The sequence below is a fragment of the Mus caroli genome, unplaced genomic scaffold, assembly GCF_978045245.1.
Source record: "Mus caroli unplaced genomic scaffold, Mus_caroli_1 scaffold_17, whole genome shotgun sequence".
Classification (NCBI taxonomy): domain Eukaryota; kingdom Metazoa; phylum Chordata; class Mammalia; order Rodentia; family Muridae; genus Mus; species Mus caroli.
Window position 1 is genome coordinate 21,560,759 of NW_028227272.1, and position 24,005 is coordinate 21,584,763.

A 24,005-nucleotide genomic window follows, 5' to 3' on the forward strand; every position below is an offset into this window, starting at 1 on the left:
TGAAAAAAGGAATATGTAAATAGGCAGAGAGCTATATGGAGGAGGAAGGGACCAGGGGGAGGCAGGGCAAGAGAATAACTGGAGGATTGAATATGTTCAGAATATATATAAAATGTATGAACTTATCATAATGAAATCCAGTGTTTGTATAATCAATAATGCTAACAAGAATCTTACAGCAGGGGTTTGGTAATTCTAGCAAGGCACTGACATTTTCACGGGGAGTCCAGTCTCAGAAAAACCTTCATGGTTTAAACAGGAATGCATTGTTTAAGTCTTAATGCTTGTTCAAATAAAGAGTCTGTTGGTGATAGACATGAATGTTCAACAGAGTCTGCCATGCACTTTTGCTGTCTCAGCTGCAGCCTGTCAGTTCCTACACCATTAAATTAGTGAATAGTAATTTCTGTTCTCTCCCTTAATCTCATCAGCTTGCTGAGCACACACCCACAGAGCAGTTACTGGGGAGCTATGCAAGTTAGAGATTAATGTGAATGTTTTAGACCACTTACTCTCCTCCCTGGAGTCAGAATATCTATACAAAGAAGCTTGGCGTATATCTTAGTGGTCTAGTGCTAGCTTGCCAAATACTAGAACCTGTGAATCCCCACCAGTGCAAGGTAAATAACCAGGGAGATCCCACACAAGCTTAGCTTGGAGGTTGTTTTAGAACGCACAATTTGACGCTTATAGCACCAGATGTTGCATAAGGCCATATAGCAGGTGGTTGTTCTTCAGTAATCTTAGAAATGCTTATAGAATTGCATGTTAATTTGGAGAAAAGAAAAAGGAAAATCTGATCAAATATCAGTTCTTTCTTTCTGTTCACAAATACCAGTGAGTTGGCATTTAGATGTGCAGGCCGCGGCGTCCTCAGCATCTGCTGGCCTGCAAGCCATGGTGTCCTCAGCATCCGCTGGCCCTCAGTTCTCCTTCCTCGACAGGGAAGGGGCCGATCATCAATGTGCTCTTTTGAATACCTTGCCTTCTCTATGGTTGGAATGTGTTGAATATTGCCTTCATCAGCCCATGATTGTGGAGTATGAGAGAAAGAATGTTTTATAATCACTGCAATCCTTGGTAAGTATGGAGGTGCCAAGAGTCCAAACCACTCATTTCACAAAGATAGAGGACAGCAAAGAAAACACATTCCAGCTTTTTTTTTTAATATTTTTTATTACATATTTTCCTCATTTACATTTCCAATGCTATCCCAAAAGTCCCCCATACCCTCCCACCAACTCCCCTACCCACCCACTCCCACTTTTTGGCCCTGGCGTTCCCCTGTACTGGGGCATATAAAGTTTGCAAGTCCAATGGGCCTCTCTTTCCAGTGATGGCCAACTAGGCCATCTTTTGATACATATGCAGCTAGAGTGAAGAGCTCTGGGGTACTGGTTAGTTCATAATGTTGTTCTACCTATAGGGTTGCAGATCCCTTTAGCTCCTTGGGTACTTTCTCTAGTTCCTCCATTGGGGGCCCTGTGATCCATCCAATAGCTGACTGTGAGCATCCACTTCTGTGTTTGCTAGGCCCCGGCATAGTCTCACAAGAGACAGCTATATCTGGGTCCTTTCAGCAAAATCTTGCTAGTATATGCAATGGTGTCAGTGTTTGGAAGCTGATTATGGGGTGGATCCCTAGATATGGCAGTCTCTAGATGGTCCATCCTTTCGCCACAGCTACAAACTTTGTCTCTGTAAGCCCAAAACTTAGGATACCCAAGATATAAGTTACAATTTGCTAAACACATGAAACTCAAGAAGAATGAAGACTGAAGTGTGGACACTATGCTCCTCCTTAGAATTGGGAACAAAACACCCATGGAAGGAGTTACAGAGACATTCAAGCTTTTTTTAGGTTTGCAATTTGTTAGCAGTTTATCTTAATCAATCTGTGTAACTCCTTAGAACCTTACTTTGTGTATATGTGTGTGTGTGTGTGTGTGTGTGTGTGTGTGTGTGTGTTTGTTGGGGTTATGGGTCTAGGTATTGAATTCAAGGCCTTGCAACTACAATTCAAATGTTCTGCCACTGAAGTCCTTCGCTGACCCCAAGGCTTATGTTCTTGATTTTTAACTGCAGGTCATGGTAATATATCCACATAAAGCAGTGTGATGAGTCCATGGGCATTAGAACAATCTCGTCAGACAGTCAGACAGCCCTCAGTAAACACTTGGTATTTCTTGTTAATCTGTGGCTTTGCTGTTCCTCTAATTGCTGGGGAGAGATGACAGAGAGCTGTAGAGAATATGATCAGTGAAACCATGTCGGTTCACTGTACTTGCTTTGCATGTAGCCCAGACCTTGGAGGGATGGGGCGGGGCACAGTCTATAACTTTTTAGCAGCAGGCGTGTTGCTGGGATCAGGGCTGTTTCTATGCTTGCTATCTCTGGGTGCTGTGGCTTCATTTTCAGTGTCAGGAGAGGAGTGGGAAAGGATCCTCTCTTTCACTTCTTGCTTTCACAGGTTCTGAGCCTAGAGTGAAACCTACCTCAGGGCAGAGGAAGTAAGACCAGGGCTGGAAGGCACAGCAAAGCTCACTCTTACCCTGCCTGCTTGTACTTTCACTGCGCCTGTCTCCTAGAAGCTAAGGAGGGGTCCTGACTGGCTTTTGTCAGTTCATGCATTTCTCAGACTCTTTCATCAGAAACAAGTTTAAGATTTAGACGTAGAAAACAACCATAAACCATAGGAGTTGTTTTGTAATTTACAGATGTTCAGTTGTCCAACTTCAGATGTATATATTTTTGTGTTAAAAGTCACTCTAATTTAACTGATATTCTGAGGCCAGAGGGATTCCATGTTCATACTGTTGGATTTATTATTTTCTTGGATCCATCTTGCATGGACTAATATCCCTCTTTTCCTCTCTCTCTCTCTCTATCTCTCTCTCTCTTTCTCTCTCCCTCTCCCTCCCCCTTCTCCTCCCCTCCCCTCCCCCTCCCCCTCTCTCTCCCTCTCCTTCTCCCCCTCCCTCCCCCTTCCTCCCCCTTCCTCCCCTTTCCTCCTTCCTTCCTCCTTCTCTCTACCCTCTATTTTCTCCCTGTCCATCCTTATGTCTGTAAGTGTGTATATGTGTTGGGTTAGGTAAGAGGAGAACTTCAGGTTTCAGTTTCCCTCTTTGAGGCAGTATCATTTTTTTTTCCCACTGTGAGGAATATCTTAGGCCTCCTGAGGACAATGCTGTCCTTATCTGCCATCTCACTGTAGTAGCACTGGGATCACAGTCACACACTATCATTTCCTAGCTTATGTGTAGTCTGGGAATTTGAACTTGGGTCCTTACATGTGCATGGCAAGTGCTTTTCGAACTGAGCCATCCCCTCAGCCCCTGTGTTGTTAATTCTTGTCATTGTTCTCCCTCATGTTATATTTCACAACTGCATAGTCTTCTAAGTCCTGATGGGAGCTGCCTCTCCCAGCCTGCACTAGTTCTTTGACAGCTCCTCCAGTTTCTCAGTACAGCATCTTTTCTAGGCTACTCTCCTTCCTTGCATTTAGATGAATGTAACTCCCCCAGACTATACTTTTTGAGTGAAGGAGGGGAATCTAATTCATCTAGAGAAATAGTGACAGACATATAAGTTTATTTGATCCTTAAGTTAATAAGTGTTTTCATTGAGTTCTTATCATGAACTAGACCTTGGCGTTATTATATGGTAAGGAGTTGTGTTCTCCAGGATTGGAGAGTTTACTTTGGGGAGCGTGCATGTAGCTGGTCACCTGACCAGTGTGTGCAGCAGGGTAATGTGCTGCTGTTGAGCAGGGTTTGCAGCTGAGCAAAGGATTAAAAGCATCCTTTACATCCTGAAGACGTAGCTGGAAGTAATCCCCAGGACATAAAGGATGCATTATGGATAAGAAATTATTTGTAACTAAGGGATAGCTTGTGACAATGGGTAAAATCTTGAGCAGAAAATGAATTTTCTGGAAGATATAAATGCTATCACATTATCTTAGAAGTATTATCACAAAAGGTATTAGAAATAGCTTTTAGCATCTGTTATTAAATAAAGTATCATCACATATAGAAGTATTTTTATTGAATTCCGATGAACCTTTAAAGATCAGATTATTCAGGGTCATTATTAAGTTAATGGAGACTGCACTCGGATTTAGAACATCTGGGTGAAAACCTAATAATGAAAGAAAGGAAAGAGGCCAAGAGTGCGCCACTGCTGACCTTTGACCTCATGCACAGAATTATAAGTAAAAGTTTAATTTTTCCATGAGTTTAATAAAGCACCGTATTTGTGACTTAGGCTTTTTTTCTTTATAGGATTGAAAAGATATTTTAATATCTAGAAATCTACCAACAGGATTCATTACATATCAAGTTACGGGAGGCAAAGTGATTGTGCTGGTAGATGCCAATGGGGGAGGAGAGGTGTGCTGGTGGGTGCTGATGGGGAGGGAGGGGTGTACTGATTGATGCTGATGTGGAGGGAGAGGGGTACTAGTGGATGCTGATGGATGCTAATGTGCTATACAGTTGTAAGGGGCTGCATGGAGATATGTATATCAGATAGTATCTTATGATAGTGCAATGAGACCATCCAGGAATTTCCAGGTCATTACAGCATGCATATAGATTGAGAAATTGCTTTTTAGCAAACTAATATTAGTATGGAAAAATACTGGAAGAATCCAGTCAAAGAACCTGCTGTTACTCTCCTTTAGGAGGACTCATTCACAGGTGGAATCTGAGCTGGGGCAACATAAAATCAGGGAGTGGGGCTTGGTACCCAGGGATTGGAAGGAAATGCAGTTGTTCATAGTGGGCACATCATAAAGATGGGCTCAGAAGCATAGAAATTCACTGCACGCCTTGGGGCACAGTAGACCAGTGGAAGATGCTGTGATGTTTATCTCTATCCAGATGTGGCCTTCATGGTGAGCAGGCCCAGAGTGCCTTCTATACAGATGTGATCCTCAAGGAGGGGAAGCCCAGAGCACTTCCTGTGGAGAAGCAGGCATCATCAGCATAAGTCACATTGCCATGGGGGACAGAGATGACTATGATTTTCATACTGAGTCTTGGATTTTTACTCTTAATTCTGCCCAATAGTTACTTGTTTCTGTATGTTTGTGTCAGTTGTAAGTAATGTAGAATTGGTCTGCAGGTCTTCAACTTTGCTTCAGAGACCATTACACACTGTATGAGATTGCACTGAGAAACTTTTGTTTTGGAATAAGTCTAGATTTACAGCAAAGGTGTCAATGATGCTATTAATCCATTTTAATATATACAATTGAAAGCTATACTACGAATATACATAAAGCACCAGAAATTTTTCAATAATTTATTGTTTTGTATTCACAGTAGTCACATTGAGAGTAAAAATAGTACCATTATTCCAATCCCATAAATGATAAGCTCTATCAATAAGAAAAAGACCTTTTTTTTTCTCTCTGCTCCATCCTTAGAGACAGGCTTAGTTTTGGTCTCTTTACATGATTCTAAATGTCAACTAGATTTAAAAACTCAGTTCTTCATTGGTTTTTGTGGCATACCTTACTGGTAATTTTAGGACATCTAAAATACAGTCCCTGTCTTTTCACATAGGCTCATAGTTCTCTAATATTTGTGTTTCTGTGCACATACACAGGGACCGAGAAGGAAGAGAGGGTTCTGATGTCAGAGGGAAACCAGTATCACCATTGGCTTCAAGCCCCTGTGTCTTTATCTCTTTTCTTTCCCTTTTTTAAATCCAGAGTTGTTACCATAGAGTGACACCTGTTTCCTTCTATGTAAAATGACCAAGAATTCTCGCTCATTCTCTATGAGAATAGAGGTACACCTGCCCCACTTTCATTGCAACGGACAGTATATGCAGAAAGTCCTTTAATGTTATTGTATTGTTTTTCTTAAAATCTCTGTGATTAAGGATGCCTGGAATGTCTCGGTCATAACTTTGACCAGGCCCTCATTCAGGGCTCCTGATCATACTGCTTATCCATGGAGTGGGAACAAGTGAATTCCCAGCAAGGACACTACTGTCTCACCTCCTTCTTCTTTCGCCATTGCTTTGTGACATGCTGAGGTCTTCATTTGTTCCTCCATTTGCTGCATGCTTTGTCGCTGTAGACATCTGGAGGTAATCATATAGCCCTCTTAATTAATTCAGTTCAATTAATAAATTACAAGGTAGATTTGGGGCGAGGAATGGGTACAGGGCACCTTCCGGCCTCCCTGTGCTGGAGAGCTCTTGCAATCAGGCCTGGAGAGCCCTCCTCACCTAGTCTGTAAGACTCTTCCCCAGCAGGTAGGCTGCCGGGAGTGGTGATTGGCATATCCTGACAGAAAACTCAACTTTCTCTTCACACAGTGTGGATACTCTGATGGAGCAGTGTCTGGGCTGGGTTGGTTATCCTTCATGGAGTTAAAGTAATTTTTTCCAGTTTCTCAGCTTAGTTAGGTGTTACTGGCCATTTCCTTGATTTGCAGGTTCACCATTGGATTGCTGCTGTTGAATATTCTTTCTCTATTCATATACATGTTAGTGTATGTCCCAGGCATTTTGGCAAACAGTGCCTCTGTGCCCCTGCCCCTTTCCAGTTGCCTCTTAGGGTTGGGGATGGGGCAGAGCTGGCTTTGTACAAAGGACATTTTAAAGTATGCTTCATGTATCTGCTAATGAAATAAATGTTCACTGTTTCTCTAATGCCTGCTGGGTAAATCAAGGATCAACTCTGTGTGCAGAAGTGTCCCTGCCCCATCACCCATTCCAGCTCTCTGATCAACTGACTTCCTTTTCATATGGCTCTCCAGCCACACTGAACACAGTGTTGTCTGTTTTTCTGTTTTTCTAATTGCAGATTTCCACAATGTCTCATCCATCTTGGCTGCCACCCAAAAGCACTGGTGAGCCTCTTGGCCACGTTCCTGCACGGATGGAGACCACCCATTCTTTTGGGACCCCCAGTATCTCAGTGTCAACACAACAGCCACCCAAGAAGTATGCTCCAGTTGTTGCTCCGAAACCCAAGTATAACCCATACAAGCAGCCTGGAGGAGAGGGTGAGTTCTGGTGACCAGAGTGGGAAATGAGCATAAAAGATGTGGTTTGCTGTAGAGTTGTGTTGGTAGTTTCTCATTATATTTCCTACAGTTTATGAAGTGTCCGGTTTTACCCAGCTCCCTATTGTCAGTTACACCAACTGCATTTCAGAAACAAAGAGGTTAAATCTCAGAGTTGGGATTGTATAGTAGTAAATATCTAGGATAATACATATCATTGCTATTTATTACTCTAAAACAGAAACACGACCTTTTCAAGTGTGACTCAGAACCTTTCTATAGCCTTTTCCTCATCCTTCCCTATTCTTCTGTGGGGATATGTTCACCACCCAGTGTAGCTCTCAGGCAAGTGCCAAAATGTCACCAAGCAATAGTCCAGTGAGGAAGCATTAGGACAGACACCCTGTAAAATCCCTGGAACCCTGCTGCTTCTTACTCTCTCCCAGGGGGAAGACTGTCCTTGGCGGCCCTGTGTGTTGAAGTCATAGCTGGTTCAGAGCAAACCTTAGTTCCAGTGGTTTTTATTAGCAATGTATTCATTTTACATCAAGTGGATTTTGAATGTCTAGATGAGCTGAGCATTCAGTGTGTGGTTATACTGTGGCTCTCACATTAACAAAGTTGACCAGTACATTCTTTGTGGTAGAAGAGACTTTGTATTTATCCCAATCAATGTCACGAGCTCCTTCACACCCATGAAGCAGTAACCTAAGACTAATATATAGAATAGTGTAAGACTTCTAGAAGCTGAGAGCAGAAGATGTGCGCTCACAATATTTCATCTTTTTCTCGATTTTGTGCCCCATCTATCTTCTCAAAAATGGCTGTTCTGTTTCTACAGTTGCCATCATTGTGTTCTTAGATACATCTTTTGTATTTGTTGTAGCAATGTTGTGGGGACCTATGCTATGCCCTGTAGTGTTGTCTCTTCTCTCTGTTTTTTTTTTTTTTTTTTTTTTTGAGTCCTTCCCATCTCCCAGGAACCACATCATTAATCCACCAGTTTACCTATGCCTTTGGCCTCCTGGTGTTTTAGGACTCTTTTCAGAAACAAGATACACATGTCTTACTTGTGTAAACAAGCTGCAGGCTAAGAGGTTATGAGAAGAAAGACCAGGCCTCTCTATATACTGGGTGTTGTGGATCTTTAGGAGTCTCTGTGTGTCCCTCCCTTAGCATTGTCAAGGCATAAGCATGCCTTTCTGGAAAAGGTGCATGCTGTCCATGGACTCCCTGACCCCAGTGTCTGGGCTGGAAGCTTCCTCACCCATGTAGGACACTGAACTTCTGCAGGCGACTAAGGTCCTTGTGAAGCTGGTTTGCCCTGGCCTATTATCCTTTAAGGACTGTAGGGTTCATCCTTACTGAAGAGTAGGGAGAGCCAAGTGTTGGCTTCCTGGTTTGTTTCCTTACCTTCCTTGTTTGTTTCCTTAGCATTTGTTTTTGTGTGATTTAGAAGGCACCTTTAGTTCTTCTCCTATTTGAACAATTCAAATAGACTTCTTACTAACGGGGGTGGGGGTGGGGGAGAACAAAGACAAAGAATTAACACAGAAAAAGGTCTCCATGAGGAGGCTTGTAGTGGATATGGGAGTTAATTATATGCCCAGAGGTTAGATTGTGGCTAGAATCTACATGGAGACACATGGGCCATCAGGGGAAGAAAAACATACAGTGATATCTCTTTCATGTCTTCACTCTGAATGCCATTGAGTCTTAGTGAGACAAACCCTTAGTTGTCCTCTGGCTTGCCCTGCTCCTGGCTCGTGATGCCTCTGCCTCTACTCCATATGGCAAGCCCACTGAATTGCCTCCACCCCACTCACAGCTTCTTGTCTTCTTGCATTTGTTGCCTGCCTGGATCCTGTTGGTAGCCCTTTGCCCACAATGTTTGGTGCATCCTGAATGAGAAGCTGTCACTTCCCTCTCCACAAGCATGCTACTGTCTCCCTGCAGCATGGCTACACTTCTCACGAATGCTCCACTTGTCTTCTGCACTTACTGAGCATGTGGTGTATGCTGTACACTGCATTCCTCCTCCTGCACTTACTGAGCATGCAGTGTATGGCACACACTCCACCTCTCTGCTGTATTCAGCTGCCTGTTCAGAGAACCCTCTGAACTAGCTTGCACCCACATCCACAAGGACATTGAAACTTTGAGAGGGGAGATGGCCCTCACTGTATTTTCTGGTTAGGGATTATGGATGCCAAGGCTGTTGTACAGTGTGTACCTTCACTCTTTATAGTTCTGTAACATTTTTTTCTCCTTTACCCCTTCCGTGAGCTTTTCATTTGAGGGGTTGTCTAAACACTGCTGCCTTCAAGTAGTGATTACACTGCTCCATTACTATTATGTCTGTGATCTCTGGGGTTGGCTTTCTTATTTTTTTCTTCTGACTGTGAAAGTAGAAAGGACCCACATGTTTTCCACATCAACTTATATTTATGTGATACCCATATGTTATAATTTTCTTGTATAAAACACCATGCTAATAACCTTTGTGTAAAGGGTTTTGGCACACAGTGGGTGTGTTTTTTTCCCCAGGCAGTGGTTCTTTAGGCCTTAGCCCCTTGATTTTCATAAAATTTAAAAGAATTTGTATTTTCTCCATGTTTTGAATACCCCTACATTTTTACATTCTCTCTATCCAGCACTGAATGCTGAGCTGTGTTCTTTGTGTGTGTGTTTGTTGTTGTTGTATGTTACAGAATGCATATTTAAATATATACTATGTAGTATATCTATATATCAATATTTTGATATAGATAGATAGTAAAGTTCTTTGGTTTCCATTATGAGAGTTTTTTCTCAAGGGAAATGATATGACACAATTTTCTTCTGGTTCTTAAAGTGCAACCTCAAGTATTCTTTATTTTGTGTTCTGGCCTGTGCCTTCAGAACAACCAGGAAAACTGTAAGGCAGAACCAGAGCCATGAACCTTAAACTTTAACGGTACAGGAAACTGAAATTCTTTTTCAGCTCTTCACGGGTAGTGAAATATATGGACTTTCCTATGTTGTTGCTTATCTCAAATGGTTTTGAGGTTATTCTGTTGTCTGTCTGCCTGCCTGTTTGCCTCTTTCTGTTTCTCCATAGTCCGAAAAAGACAAGTTTGTATAGCTGGAGTTGTCTTGTGGTGTAGGATTATCATTCTGTAATCTCTAAAATGCTGTTCACAAAACATTTTTGTATTTACAAGTGCAGGTGATGGAGGGGCAGTCAGTCAGGCTGTAGACTGTAGGTGATGGAGGACAGTCATGCTGTAGAGTGTAGGTGATGGAGGACAGTCAGGCTGTAGAGAGTAGGTGATGGAGGACAGTCAGGATGTAGAGTGTAGGTGATGGAGGACAGTCAGGCTGTAGAGTGTAGGTGATAGAGGACAGTCATGCTGTAGAGTGTAGGTGATGGAGGGCAGTCAGGCTGTAGAGTGTAGGTGATGGAGGGGCAGTCAGTCAGGATGTAGCATGTAGGTGATGGAGGGCAGACAGTCAGGCTGTAGAGTGTAGGTGATGGAGGACAGTCAGGCTGTAGAGTGTAGGTGATAGAGGACAGTCATGCTGTAGAGTGTAGGTGATGGAGGGCAGTCAGGCTGTAGAGTGTAGGTGATGGAGGGGCAGTCAGTCAGGATGTAGCATGTAGGTGATGGAGGGCAGACAGTCAGGCTGTAGAGTGTAGGTGATGGAGGACAGTCATGCTGTAGAGTGTAGGTGATGGAGGGGCAGTCAGTTAGGCTGTAAAATGTAGGTGATGGAGGACAGTCAGGCTGTAGAATGTAGGTGATGGAGGAGCAGTCAGTCAGGATGTAGCATGTAGGTGATGGAGGGCAGTCAGTCAGGCTGTAGAGTGTAGGTGATGGAGGACAGGCAGGCTGTAGAGTGTAGGTGATGTATAGGCCGTCAGCCAGGCTGTAGAGTGTATTGATGTAGGGGCAGTCAGTCAGGCTGTAGAATGCATGTAATCTAGGGGCAGACAATCATGCTATTGAGAGTATAGGTGATGGAGGGGCAGCACCTTCATGTTGGTTTAGTCCTTTACAGTTTACTTGGCATTTGCATTTCATTTTTTGTTTTTAATTTTCCAAAGATAATTTTTTACTATTGCTTTCTCTGGCAGACAGAACAGATGTTATTTCTATTTACTGATTGCTAGACCACAGAAATGAAAGAGCTTATTAAAGAATGATTTAACGGGTTGAGTATATAGTTCTGAATATAGTGCCTGCATACCTGCATGCATGCAAATGTGCACATGTGTGTGGATGTGTGTATATGGGTGCATACACACTCACACACACACACACACACACACACACACACACATCATATGATAAAGAAATGGTTTCTTCGTAACCACATTCATGTTTATCTTAAGATTTTTAAACTTTTAAAAGAACTTTAATATTTTACCTTACATGTATGAGTGTTTGCATGCATTGATGTCTGTGGATTCCCTAGAACTGGAGTTATAAACAGTTGTCAGATGCCATGTGTGTGGTGCTGGATCTCAAACCCAGGCCAGTGTTCTTAACCCTTGAGCCGTCTTTTCAGTTCCTGATTATAAGATTTTAAAATAGTATATCCATAAGCTATTTATCTAGGCAACCACCACCTTGATACAACTCCAGTATTTTATTATTTCATGATTTTTTGACATAAATTCACAGGTTGAACATTTCCATGGACTGATCATTAATATGTTCCCTTGTGCACATCTATGCCTCTATGTCATAAGCAATGCTTGTGCTTTTCTTGCTTGATCTGAGCCTTTGAACGGGTGAGCTGAATGGCATCAGTGGTGAGCTGAATGGCATCAGTGGGACTGCTTGGCTGCTTGGTTTCCTTTCCCATTCTTCTCTCATGTTAGTAAATCCACACCATGCAGAGGAAAGAGTTTTACATCGTTAACATGACATAGTAACCAATGGCCCCAGTAACCTTAAGAACTGGATTTCCCTGGTAGAAATTTGTTCATGTTTAGTTCTTTTCTGTGTTCATATTTGGGCCATTTTAGGCAAATTAATATGGAATTTTTGAGTATTAGAAACAGGAACGGTTTGAAAATTGTTTTGCTTAGTCCTTCCCTTTTATTGGCTGAGAAAACTTCATCTAAGTGCTATGCAAGTACCAGCTACACTCTACTCCATTCATACCCTAAAGCACTGATGCTAGAACACGGTGGTATCCTATATGGACTCATAAAGTACTATCCCATCCCAAGAGTCACTTTGCTCTTCAGGTAAGGTAAACTTGTATGTGTCTTTGGAACTACAAATAGCAAACATCTTTTCATATGCTTATTAAATCATCAGTGAGTTGCAATGTGTTAGATTTTGGTTATATTTCTGAGTATGCCCTGAGGATCCTCATTATTCACTGAAATATCACCAATTCTCCTGAACCTGTAGTTGACTGTCATGCCCCTTCTCAGGAGCAATGTAGGGATCTCAGCCTCATCTGTTGCTATGGCATGCAGGACATAGCTTCTAATTTTTTGGTTCTCATGGGCAAAGAGGACCAGCTGTTTCTTCATTTAGGAATTACCTACTAATTGTATTAATTTGGTCTTTACATCTTCTTGAAGAAGAAAGTATTTGCAATTCATGGGATGTTATCAGATCAGAACAGGTATTGCTAACCCTCCCTGCTACCTAGCTCCATGGTACAGCACAGAGTGGAGGGTCTGTCTAGGCCACCAGTTTTTAATCTGTGGGTTACAACCAACCCCTTTGGAGATCATATATCAGATATCCTACATATCAGATATTTATATTCCAATTTATAATAGTAGTAAAATTACACTTATAAAGTAGAAAAAAACCAACCAATTTTATGATTGCAGATTAGCACAACATGAGGGACTGTATGAAAGGGTCATAGCGTTCAGAAGGTTAAGAACCAAAGAGCTAGGCACTTACACTCATGTCGTGGCTTTAGAACACATCTGGACAGAGTCCTTTTCTTCTTCAGTCTTGCTTTACAAAGGGAACTACTTGGGAATACTATCATTAAGACTTTCAGGGTCCACTATAATGGGAAGTATGAAATGCTTTTAAAGGCAGAGTATTTCACAATCTCAGGGAGCTGTCACTGTATGCCCAACACACAATTACATACAACTTATGTATTTGTGGTAAACACTCTTCTTGGGGCTGAAGTAATGAAAGTTAGCAATAAGGAGATTCTTTGCAGAGATAACGTATTTTCTTTTAAAATAGACATGAGTTATTGACACTAATATTTTGTAACCTTGATAATTTATAAAATTTTATTTAGATTACAAGTATAGGTATAATCACATAATACTATTGCTAGTAATCCTAAATTATGAGCTGTGATACTTAGTAATATGAATATTTTATTAATAATGGCCTCCATAAGTACCAATAGTATTCCTAAGATTATAGTGTTAAAAATCACACTGCCTAAATGTTACAAACAGAAAAACATTCATAGCTCCAGGCAGGCAGAATCGTAAAATTTAACTTCATTTAATCTCTCATTTCCTAAATAAGAAATGATTCTTAGATCTCTTCAAAGAAAATACACAGACATTGCCTGGGAATGCTGTACAGTGAGATTGACCATTGAGCAGGTTGGTGTTATTATCCTGGTTTTAGAGACTCAGATCATCCTGAGAGACTTGTTGAGCTGAGGTGTGGATGTGTGGGATATCTTCAATGATTATGCGAGTTGTGCGTCACAGATGCATTTGTGATAACTTGTTTGGAAGCTGCCCTGAGAACTAAGATACAACACGAGCAGAGTAGATTAGATGTTTTCGCACAAAGAGATGTTCACGTAATTGGTGACAAAATTCTCATTCATTTTGTAGTCTGTCAGCCTAATTAACTGTTGAAGTGAATTTGTAATAAGGTGATGGATTCACAATTCTTAAACAGTTTGAAAAACAGTGATTAATGCTGATTTGTATGGGAGGTAATTTTTATTTGTCTCCACTTTAAAATATGAAAATGTACATCATTCTAGGTGTGTTTTGAACTCGAATAGCTATTTTTTTTTCTGTAAGTAAAAATGGAGAACAGGACAGTACGGACTTATTCAGGCATAGGCAGGTGAAGTGAAAGATACACTCATGGGAATGAGTCCACACTGCATACCTCCTTCTCCAGACACTTTTGAGATGAGAAACCTCCAGAGATGAGTGATTGCTCGTGGCCAGAGATAGAAAGAGTGGGACACAATGCAGGTGTCTTGCCAACAGGCAACAGAAGTCTTCTTGTGTGGCGAATTTGGGTGGTTCCAAGTATGTAATCCTGCGACATGTTGCATAGCGCTTATCCTGGTGGGTAGAAGCCCAAAATGCTGGAGTGAACTGAGAGTCATCTACTGCAGTCAAGTTCTCCATTTCTGGTCTTGGTGATTCACAGGAGCTATATGCTCGGTTGCCATGAGAAGAAGCTGGGCATGCTCCTCCTTAGATTTTATGCTATTTTGGGAAATTTCTATTAGTCCATATTTTCCAATAATATTTTTAAAAACATGTTATAAAGAAGTACATGATTTTATAAAATCTATATATTTATGATAACTTACATAAATCATACATTTTACGGTCACGGTTATGGCTAGTTTAAACTTAGTTTTCAATGGTATCTGGTCTTCCCAAAACTTGAAAGACAACAGAAAAACAATCCATGTCCTAATCAGTTATTTTTAATAAATAGTATTCGCAGGTAATTCTGAGTGGTATTCAACTAAAGCACCGTCATCAAGAGTTTAGCCCAATACCACCAAGGCCCTGATTTGATGTTAGAGTATGCCTCCTATTGCTCTCCCCTTGGTCATGGACAGTAGCTGTGAAATCTTGAGCATCTGTTCTGTGAGCAGCTGTTGAGAACCAAAATCCTTCTTCCTAATGCTGTACCTATCCCTCTGAACTCTATTCTCTGCTATTAGACTTTTACATAAGGTTGTTTAAAGAATTTTGCTTAGGATACAAAAGCAGGTTTAAAAGTAAAGGCATAGTTTTCTTCCTCTAGGATGGCTTTATGATACTCAACCTTCTATATTTCAGGTCTTTTACTATTTTGTTAACTTCTTATAGTGATGTCTGAAATCTCCGCTGATTTTGGGTCATGGAAAGTCTATGTAAATCATCTATAAATGGATTCATTATGACTACTATTAAAAAAAATTCGACACTTGAGCCTTTGGGCAAATAGACTATATAGAGAAACTGTGGCCTAGAATCATGATTGACCCAAGGAGCTGTAAAAATATTCATTGTATGGTATTTGTGTCATCCTTCCTTAAAAATACTCAGAGACTGGGCTGTTGAGAACAAAACCCAGGGCATAGGAGGGCATATCCCAGGGATGTGGTACCCTGAGGCTCCCTGCATTTCCCCCTGTCAACATTCTCTGAAATTCTGTCACATTTTCCATGTGTTGCTGTATTCGAGGTTAGATGGTCTATGGTCCTGAGGTATCTCATACCCAAGGTCACATTATTTAAATTTAGTGTTGTGAAAGAATTAGAATGACCTGTTATAGGAACACTGGGAAATGCTCTGCAGAGATGTATATTTGATTGACATCTGAGAGAAAGAGTTCAGGCTTCACCAGGCAGGAAAGCATGCCAGTCTTCGGGCCAGTGAATGCACAAGCAGTGGGTAGAGCTCTCGGTGACACTTGGGGCATTAGCTGCTCTTTTTCTAATGTCCTCAAAAGTACATGGGAACCCGTCGGGGCTTCTCTTCAGTGAGAATAGAGCGAATTCATTATGGGCAGACCCATGTTACCATTAATCTCTTCCCTTACCTTTAAGCTGAGTAACTGCAGAGAGCAAAGTGCATTCCTGTCCCACAGCATGTCCTGATGCATGTTTCTGGTGTGGTGTGAAGCAGAGGATGGGCTGTCCTTGCTTCATCTCTGGTACCTTATGCTGAAATGTTTCTGAGTATATGGATGCTAAAAGGGGAGCCATTCTCGGCTGATTTTCATGAGACTGAAGACAGACTTTAACCATTGTAAGCATATACCCTCTAGAATGCGAGGCAGGATCTAACTTAAACCTTTTGATCTTCCTTTCTTTCTTAGTTATGCACACACTTGGCAATGATTCTGAGAAAAGCAACGTTTTGTTTCTAAATATTTGCTACTACTTTAAAGGTTGTGTATACAGGGACAGTTTTGTGTCAACATCTCACTCTCCTGGTTGAATTTTCCAAGGGCCCTCAAACTATATTATTCTCTTCACAGTGACATTATCATTGTTCCTAGTAACAAATGAGTACCCAGAGACTCAGCAGGCCCACAGGGAGACTAATAATGTGGAAGCCACATGCAATCAAATATTAGTATTTCCTCATTAATAATTTACACAAGTCAGTGTATAATAATCATACATACTAGCAAGTGTTCTATCAGAGACCTTTATCCCAGTCCTATCCACTGACTTGACCATTTGTCTCTTGAATAATGTCTTCAGGATGTAAATCTCTTTTTATTGGATGTACACTCCTGACTGTATGTGAAGTCACACCTTTTCTGTAAAGAATACTGCTACTTGTGGACAACAGAGAGAATGTACACACGATAGACACAGTCACCCAGGGTAAAACTGTGACTTGAATCTTTGTCCCTTATTCTAAGGCCATGTTTTTTCCATGAACCAAATTCTACATTAATGATCTTGCTATATAGTTTATTAGGACAAACAACATTTTTCACTGTTGCTTCCTACACTGATTATTACCGAGAGTTACTTGACATTCATCAGCATCTGTATGTATGACGCCAAACCCCTGGTCACGGACAGGGATGAGCTATAGTAGTGGCCACCAGTTGGAGTAATCTAAAGTTACTGCCAAGGAGATATCATTGCAGAGGACCTTGGGAACTGCCGCTTGCAGTGTCCACTAATTTAAATGAGTGGTGGCATCTTGTTTAAACTTCTCAGGTGACATTGGTAGTTGTAATGACATTAGAATGAAAGCAAAATGACATTTTAACCTGTCATTATTTCATATTGGCCTGTTAATTTTGATGGTAGTGATTTCAGTTTTATGAATTGCTTCCTCTTCTAAAATTACTGTCTGTAAAAGAAATCTATAGGTTGTATGACCTGTTCCTGGAAGTGTCATCTAATATAGGATCTCTTAAGGAGATTTGACTTTCTCACATCTTGAAATCATATTAATACCATTCTATCATTAATTCTAGTTCAGATCTATATAATTTTTTTTATAGTTTTCATTCTTTTTGATCCTGGATCTCACTGTCTATTCCTGTGTGGCCTGGAATTCTCTATGTAGACCAGGCTGACTTCCAACTCACAGATATTTACCTGCCTTGATGTCCCAAGTTCTAGGATTAAAGCCATGGTCATCTCACTGCACCTGTCAAGCCATTTTTTAGTTAACAATGTCACACAACTATAACTTAAGCCATTCCCAAACCTTGATAAGCACTTTACATTTTTATGAGAAAGTTGGTATATTAAAATGACCATTTGGCTAAGAATATAAAGATTTAGTTATAAAGCCCCTGTTTGGAAAATGGCTTCATGTTTAACTATCAGAGAAATCAGAATAATTAGTTTGCTTGGGTACAGACTACTGGAAGACTGACAGAATGGAGACAGACATGGGAAAAGCGCTTGTTTGCTGTATGGACTCCAGTGAAAGAGTTCTGAGCTCAACTTTTACCTTCACACTTTAATTTCTCTGGGAATTGCTGTGCTCGGCTGAGTATACGAAGTGCTATTGGTTGTGATTGTGGAGTAGAGATGCAAGCGTCTGAGTCAGTCAGGAGCCTTAAGTGGGGCATGAGTCGGCACCACATCTGAAGTAGAACAGGAGTCAGTAGACGGTGCCATGAGCCTCTTTGCTGTTATTAAAATTAAAGCATGAATGTTACTCTGGGGCTCTTAGTCCATTACATTTTTCTTTATGTTTACAACCACAACTGGTACCATAGAACTTATCCTAGCAGTTTAAAGTGAGTCCTTTGTGGTATTCCTTTGCACGCGCTATATACTGGGTACCTGGGACTTTCAAATTGGTTTGGGTTTTGTTTCTCCTCGCATTATGGCAGGTAGATCTATCTGTGTTGTATGCTCCCAGTTATTATGAGATTCAGTCAGTCTCCAATCTCCACTTGGTCCACAGATGTCCCCAGATACTCAAGTACTTCCCAAGTAGTCACTGCTTTCAAATGAGTTATATTAGTGTTGTTTAAATAATAACTAGGCTCCCTTCTCTTCTCCTCACCCTTATATTTTGTGCATAGTATATAAGAAGAGGACTTGGTAGTTGGTGCTAGTCCTGGAGCTTCATAATTAGGAACCACCAGGAATATGTGTATACATACTTCTAATGTGTGGTTTTGAAACACATTCATATTTTTTCTTATTTTTTTTCTTTTTACTTGAGAACGAATCGCACACCTCCCCTGAGCTATGTCTGGCTTATAAGTCAGGATAGGAATGGATCTCCTCAGAGACTTCCTGCTGAGAATCAGGCCAGAAAGGAATTCTTACCTCCACTGTGCAGGTAGACAGCCTGAGGTTTGCTTTAAGGCATTGGTGCCTATCCGTGATGGTAGGAAGTAGTCAAGGGGAGACCCACGCACAGCTCTTCTGACTCCAAACGAGCATCTTAAGCACTAACATGATTTTTGTTGCCTAGCACATAAGTAGTACCTGTACATTTTAATTTATTCCTCTTACATGGGAATTTAAAATGCCATATTTTTTTCTGCTTCCATTATTGTAGTTTTGAGTGATGATTCATCAGCGCAATGGCCTATTTAAGTGAACCACAATAGCTTGGGTAGAAAGAAAAAAAAAAGATTCAACATACTCAGGAATGGAAAGCAGCCATCTTTTTATAGCTAAAATTGCAAACATCTGGCAATTACTCTCTTCTACCTCCCCTCAAAAGAGAAGAATTGTCCCTTCAACTGGAGCCTGCTGCTGTGTTTAATCAAGGCAGCTATGCAAGCCTTAAGGAGCAATAGGTTTTGATTCAAGGAGGCCATTGCCTCACCCACTTGGACAGAGAAGCTTTGGAAAACACACCGCATAATGTTCCCCACATGCTACTGTGTTACATAAGGATACTAGTGGTGGCATGTCAGTTAATAACTATAGAAAGCCAGCCTTGCTACTCAGCCCAACTTTCTTGATTGGCTCTCTAGGCAATTGTCATATTTGAAATGTTTACTGGTCAGGTCAAGTTCACCTCTCTGTATCTTCTTAAACCTTTTGTACCCTGGGTCAAAGAGTCTACTAAATCAGCCCAGCTAATAGTTTCTGACTGGGTTGTTTTATAAAGCATTCTAGGGATGTTGAAGGGATAAACTCATGTCCTTTGAACACTTGGCATTGCCCTTTCAGTGAAACATTTTGCTCTGCTACCCCACCCTCATCTCTTCTTCTGATCATTTTTTATGAAACTACTTCTTCCTTGACTGGCAAAAGTCATCTCTGTGGGCAAGGGAAGTGAGAGAGGCTGGTGGTTTGCAATAGATGCTGAGAATGGTGACTTCCTCATCTTTCTTTTTCTCAGGGCTGACCCATGAGTACACTGCGGCCCTGGCAATGCCTTTCCTTTCTGTTCCCATGTATTTTTCTTGTCCTCTGGGTCTCTGAAGGCTAGAGGTGCACTTCACCTTTCACATCTTGGGCTGTTCCCATTCGTTAAAGGGGATCATGGGAAAGATTTTTACTTATCACTGAACAAGGTATAGCAGGAACAGAAATCAAGGTTCAGTGGCGTGGTGGTTCTCAAAAACAGTCTCACATACTAAAAATAGGCCATTCTCTTGTCCTAGTATTTTGCTGCCTTTAGTCATAGACTTTCTGTGAGGCCCTTGAGAGTTTTATTCCCTTGCTATATGTTATTTCACCTTGGTACCACATTTCACTTTTACCGACAGACTTACAGTCTATAAACTATAATCTATAAACTATAATCTATAAAATCATTTTTTAAAATTTATTTAGTTACTTTACATCCCAGTATCCCACCCCTTTGACTCCTTCCAGTCAATGAACTGGAAGGAACCAGTCATTGACTCCTGAGTCAATGAACATGGACTCTTGTGGGCTCCCCTAGACTAAACCATCAACCAAAGAGCTAGCACAGGGTAGATCTAGGTTCCCTGCACATATAGAGCTGATGTGATACTTTGTAATCATGCAGGGTCCCCAACAACTGAATCTATTGCCTACCTGCCTGTAGGTCCCATTTCCTTAACTGGACCACCTTGTCTGGTGACAGTAGAAGAGGATGCACCTAGGCCTGTGGTGGCTTGATATATACTCTTAAAAATACAGACAGCATTGTGTTGCAGGGTGTCTGAATGTCTACTCTGGCTGTGTAGGCAGAATTCCTGTGAGAGCATATATTTGTGGCTGAGCTCCTTCCATTCAGATGGAAAATACTTGACTATCATGTGCAAGTCCGCGGAATATTCAATCCTTACACCATAGCCAGGTATCAATAGCAAAATCGAAGCAGTTACGAAGATTTGCTACTTTCTGTCATTCCTAATATGAACATATAATTTGGGATTGGCATTAAGTGTTAAATAGTTTCTTTATATAAAGATGCACATAGGCAGACTGATCTAGAGAGTTTTAATTCCTGGCCATGCTTTGGAAATTACTTAAAGCTGTAAGTACCTGCTGTTGGAAAAAGAAATGAAAACCAAAATGTTAGGCCTTAGATCTCAGCAGTTGTTTCCCAGATCTTGTTGCTTGTGACCTCTCTCTACTCTCCAGTTGTAGATCTCAAGAAAAGTATTGACAAAGCAACAGGACGCCACAAACTGCAGATAGTTTGAAATGATGCAATGTTAGAATTAGATCTGCAACCTGGCTTTTGCAGAGAGAGCTGACACTCAAAGCTTTCTACCACTGAATACACAGAGCACAGCATATGGCTCAAATGGCTTGTTTTATGTCAACTTGATATATGCTAGTGTCTTCTGAAAGGATGCCTCCATAATATCCACCGGTAGAGGGCATTTTCTTTTATAATGATTGATTGTGGGAATAGCTGTCCCTGGGCTTATGGTCCTTGCTTCTACATGAAAGCAGGCCAACTATGCTAATAAACAGCATTCCTCCATACCTTCCCCTTAGCTCTTGCTTCCGGGTTTCAGCCATGTTGAGTTCTTGGCCCAACTTTCTTCTACGATGAACAGTGGTATGGAAGTATAGGGCAAATAAATTCCTCCCTCCCTAAGTTTCGTTTGATCATGCTGTTTTATCACAGCAGTAGTAACCTTAACTGTGGCAGTGGCATGACATGGAAGCACTATTCATCTATCAGGTATGAATAATGATTGGAGGTTATTAAGGTGGTTTTGTTTGAATGTATACACTGTTATTCCTCAATGTACTAATACTTGACAAAACAGAGACAAAAACATTGAAATCCTTATATACAGTTTTAATAGCATATTTAGTGTTTACGTCCCAACAAAAACCAAGCCCATAAAACACTCCTTCAAGTTTCTAGACCTAAGAGTACTCATGTGCTTCCCTCTCGGGGACATGCTCTTGGCAGCCTTGGTTTGGCTTGCCCTTATGGCAGAGTTGGTAGCATATTTTCTTCATAGCACCATCCAGTATTCATAGTCAATGAAAGATATTTTCCCATACTTACTTGAAACCCACTACTCCCTCAGTCTATATTTGTTCATTGTTCTGCCATTATAGATTGCAAAAACACACAGCCTCAGTTCTTTTCACTTGCCCTATCTTCCTTGCTTTCCATTGAGTGCTTCCATTACAAGGCCTTGAAGGATGCAATGATTTCATTGACCCTGTTCTGGAAATAATGGGTGATGTTCCAGAACTGCAGACAGAGTTACTCACATAGGTAGACAATGGCAAGCTCTCAAAGAATTCCTGCTTACAAATAGTCAAGTGACAAGAAGCAGGTGTTCATTTTCTATTACTGTGTTCTAACTTACACTACTGTCCTGTATGGTGTCATTGTAGTTCATTATTCTCCATGATATATTTGAAAATCCCATTGATTATGCTTAAAAAATAATGTAGTCTCTGAAGTCAGGAAGGGAAAAAATGAAGTTAAACACATTCTTTACTTTGAATTGATTAAGAAGTGGGGCTTATAGTTGAATAAATAACTTGGAACCTAAGTCAGAACCCACGTGAATACAGTGAAGAACAAGGTGGGGGAATAGCATTCATAAGAAGTCACAGTGAGATGGGCGTGGTGGCGCACGCCTTTAATCTCAGCATTTGGGAGGCAGAGGCAGGCGGATTTCTGAGTTCGAGGCCAGCCTGGTCTACAGAGTTAGTTCCAGGACAGCCAGCACTACACAAAGAAACCCTGTCTCACAAAACAAAACAAAACAAAAAAAAAGAAGAAGAAGAAGTCACAGTGAGTGAACATAAGGTTCAAGCAAGGGCTCACACGGGCTGTTTTAGGTTGTTCAAACCTTTGACCTAGGTTATCTTGTTTGTCAGTTCAGCTATCTCTTAGTAATTAGAAATTTCCTTTTTCTTTTTATGAAAATAGGATAATTATGTCTTCACTCTGTCTGTATCAGTCACTTGTGATTTTCATATCACAGTTACCCAGCATCGGGACTTGTGTATAGAGGACCGAATCCACAGGCGGGCTGGAAAAGTGATCATGTCTTTGGACACTTGGATGATCTCTGTACAGAAGCAGCAGGAGCTGTTGCTCTCTGACCCTTTGCTGATTTGGTCTTCGGTGTGTTTGGAGCATTTCTCATCTGTAAACATCTGGAGCAGACACATGATGAGGATTCCTTCCTAAAATGCAGGAAAGTCTCTGAAGCAACCTGTGAGAACAGAGACATAAATAACTCAAAGCCTGATGATTAAGCACAAGTTTGTTTAAGTAAAGATGCTCTTATAGTGTGCCTGACAACCTTGGTCTTCTCTCCTAGCATGCCCTGGATTCAGATTTTTGATATAGATTTTTATGTGTTCCAGAATTTTCCTTTCAGCCATCCATTGCACAATTTGAAACACACACACACCAGGTCTCTTAGTTTCTTAATAATTTTATTCTTTCATAGAGCTGCAGATAAAATTCCATTAAATAGAGGACTCTTCTGAGACATATTTTGCTAATGGTAAATTTAAAGCTTTTTGTTGTTGTTTTCTGATCACGTTTCTCTGTGTTGAATTAATCCATATATAAACATTACTAGTTTTATAGTAAAATGCCATCTGCCATCATGTTGTCTCATCCTTCAACATGGTCTAGCTGAGACCAGGTCCAAATCTTGGCTAAGTCTCTGTCTGGTGACTGTAGAGAATCTTCATTCTTTTGTACAACGAATTTGGTACATATTATCATGCCATTAGGTGGAAGTGGTTTTGGAAGTGGAAGGAGAATAAAGCTGGAGTCCCAGGGGAGGATGGAGACTTGGAGAATGATGGGTACCATGCAGGTGAGTGGCATCAGACCTCCTTTACTACCACTGCTTTTCCCACTCTTTGAAGAGCAATGGTTTCCCCTAACTACTCAGAGCCTTTTCAAGTTTGGCTTTGTTCTGAACAGTACTCCTAGATTTTCTTCATGAATGCTCAATATAAAAGACTGTGGGTGGGAAAGACATACCAGGCTTAATGCTAATGTTTTGTCTTAGTCACACTGACTAGAAGGTGGCATGCAGCCAGATAGGGTTAACAGGACATCAGGTAGGTTGTGGAAATCTGTGAAAATGGACAAAACACACCCGTAATCACAATAGTCACCAAACAATGGGCTTGTTTTCTCAGTTGTCAAAACAGTGTGACAGAACAACTCAACTTCATTTCCATCCAGATCTAAACTGTAGGGATGGTGCTATTCACTTTCAGCAATTGTTTGACAATGGTTTACTCCTGAGAGACATGGAATCAAATTGTTTCCACAAAACACAAATTTAGTTATGTTGTAAAATTGACCTTTGGATGTCTACTCTGTGTTCCCTGTCAGCAGTCCCATGGGTTAATGTT

General features: G+C 41.0%; 1 protein-coding gene across 11 annotated transcripts in view; it reads left to right on the forward strand.

The window, feature by feature from the left end:
- Lpp (LIM domain containing preferred translocation partner in lipoma) overlaps window positions 1-24,005 on the forward strand; it is a 608,013-nt gene that overhangs the window by 216,450 nt on the left and 367,558 nt on the right. For all 11 annotated transcript variants that reach the window (XM_085832096.1, XM_085832095.1, XM_029470446.2 and 8 more), the window contains one exon: window positions 6,824-7,025. In XM_085832096.1, the coding sequence (XP_085688222.1) occupies window positions 6,833-7,025 (193 nt within the window). In that variant the 5' untranslated portion in view covers window positions 6,824-6,832. The remainder of the gene's footprint in view (window positions 1-6,823; window positions 7,026-24,005) is intronic.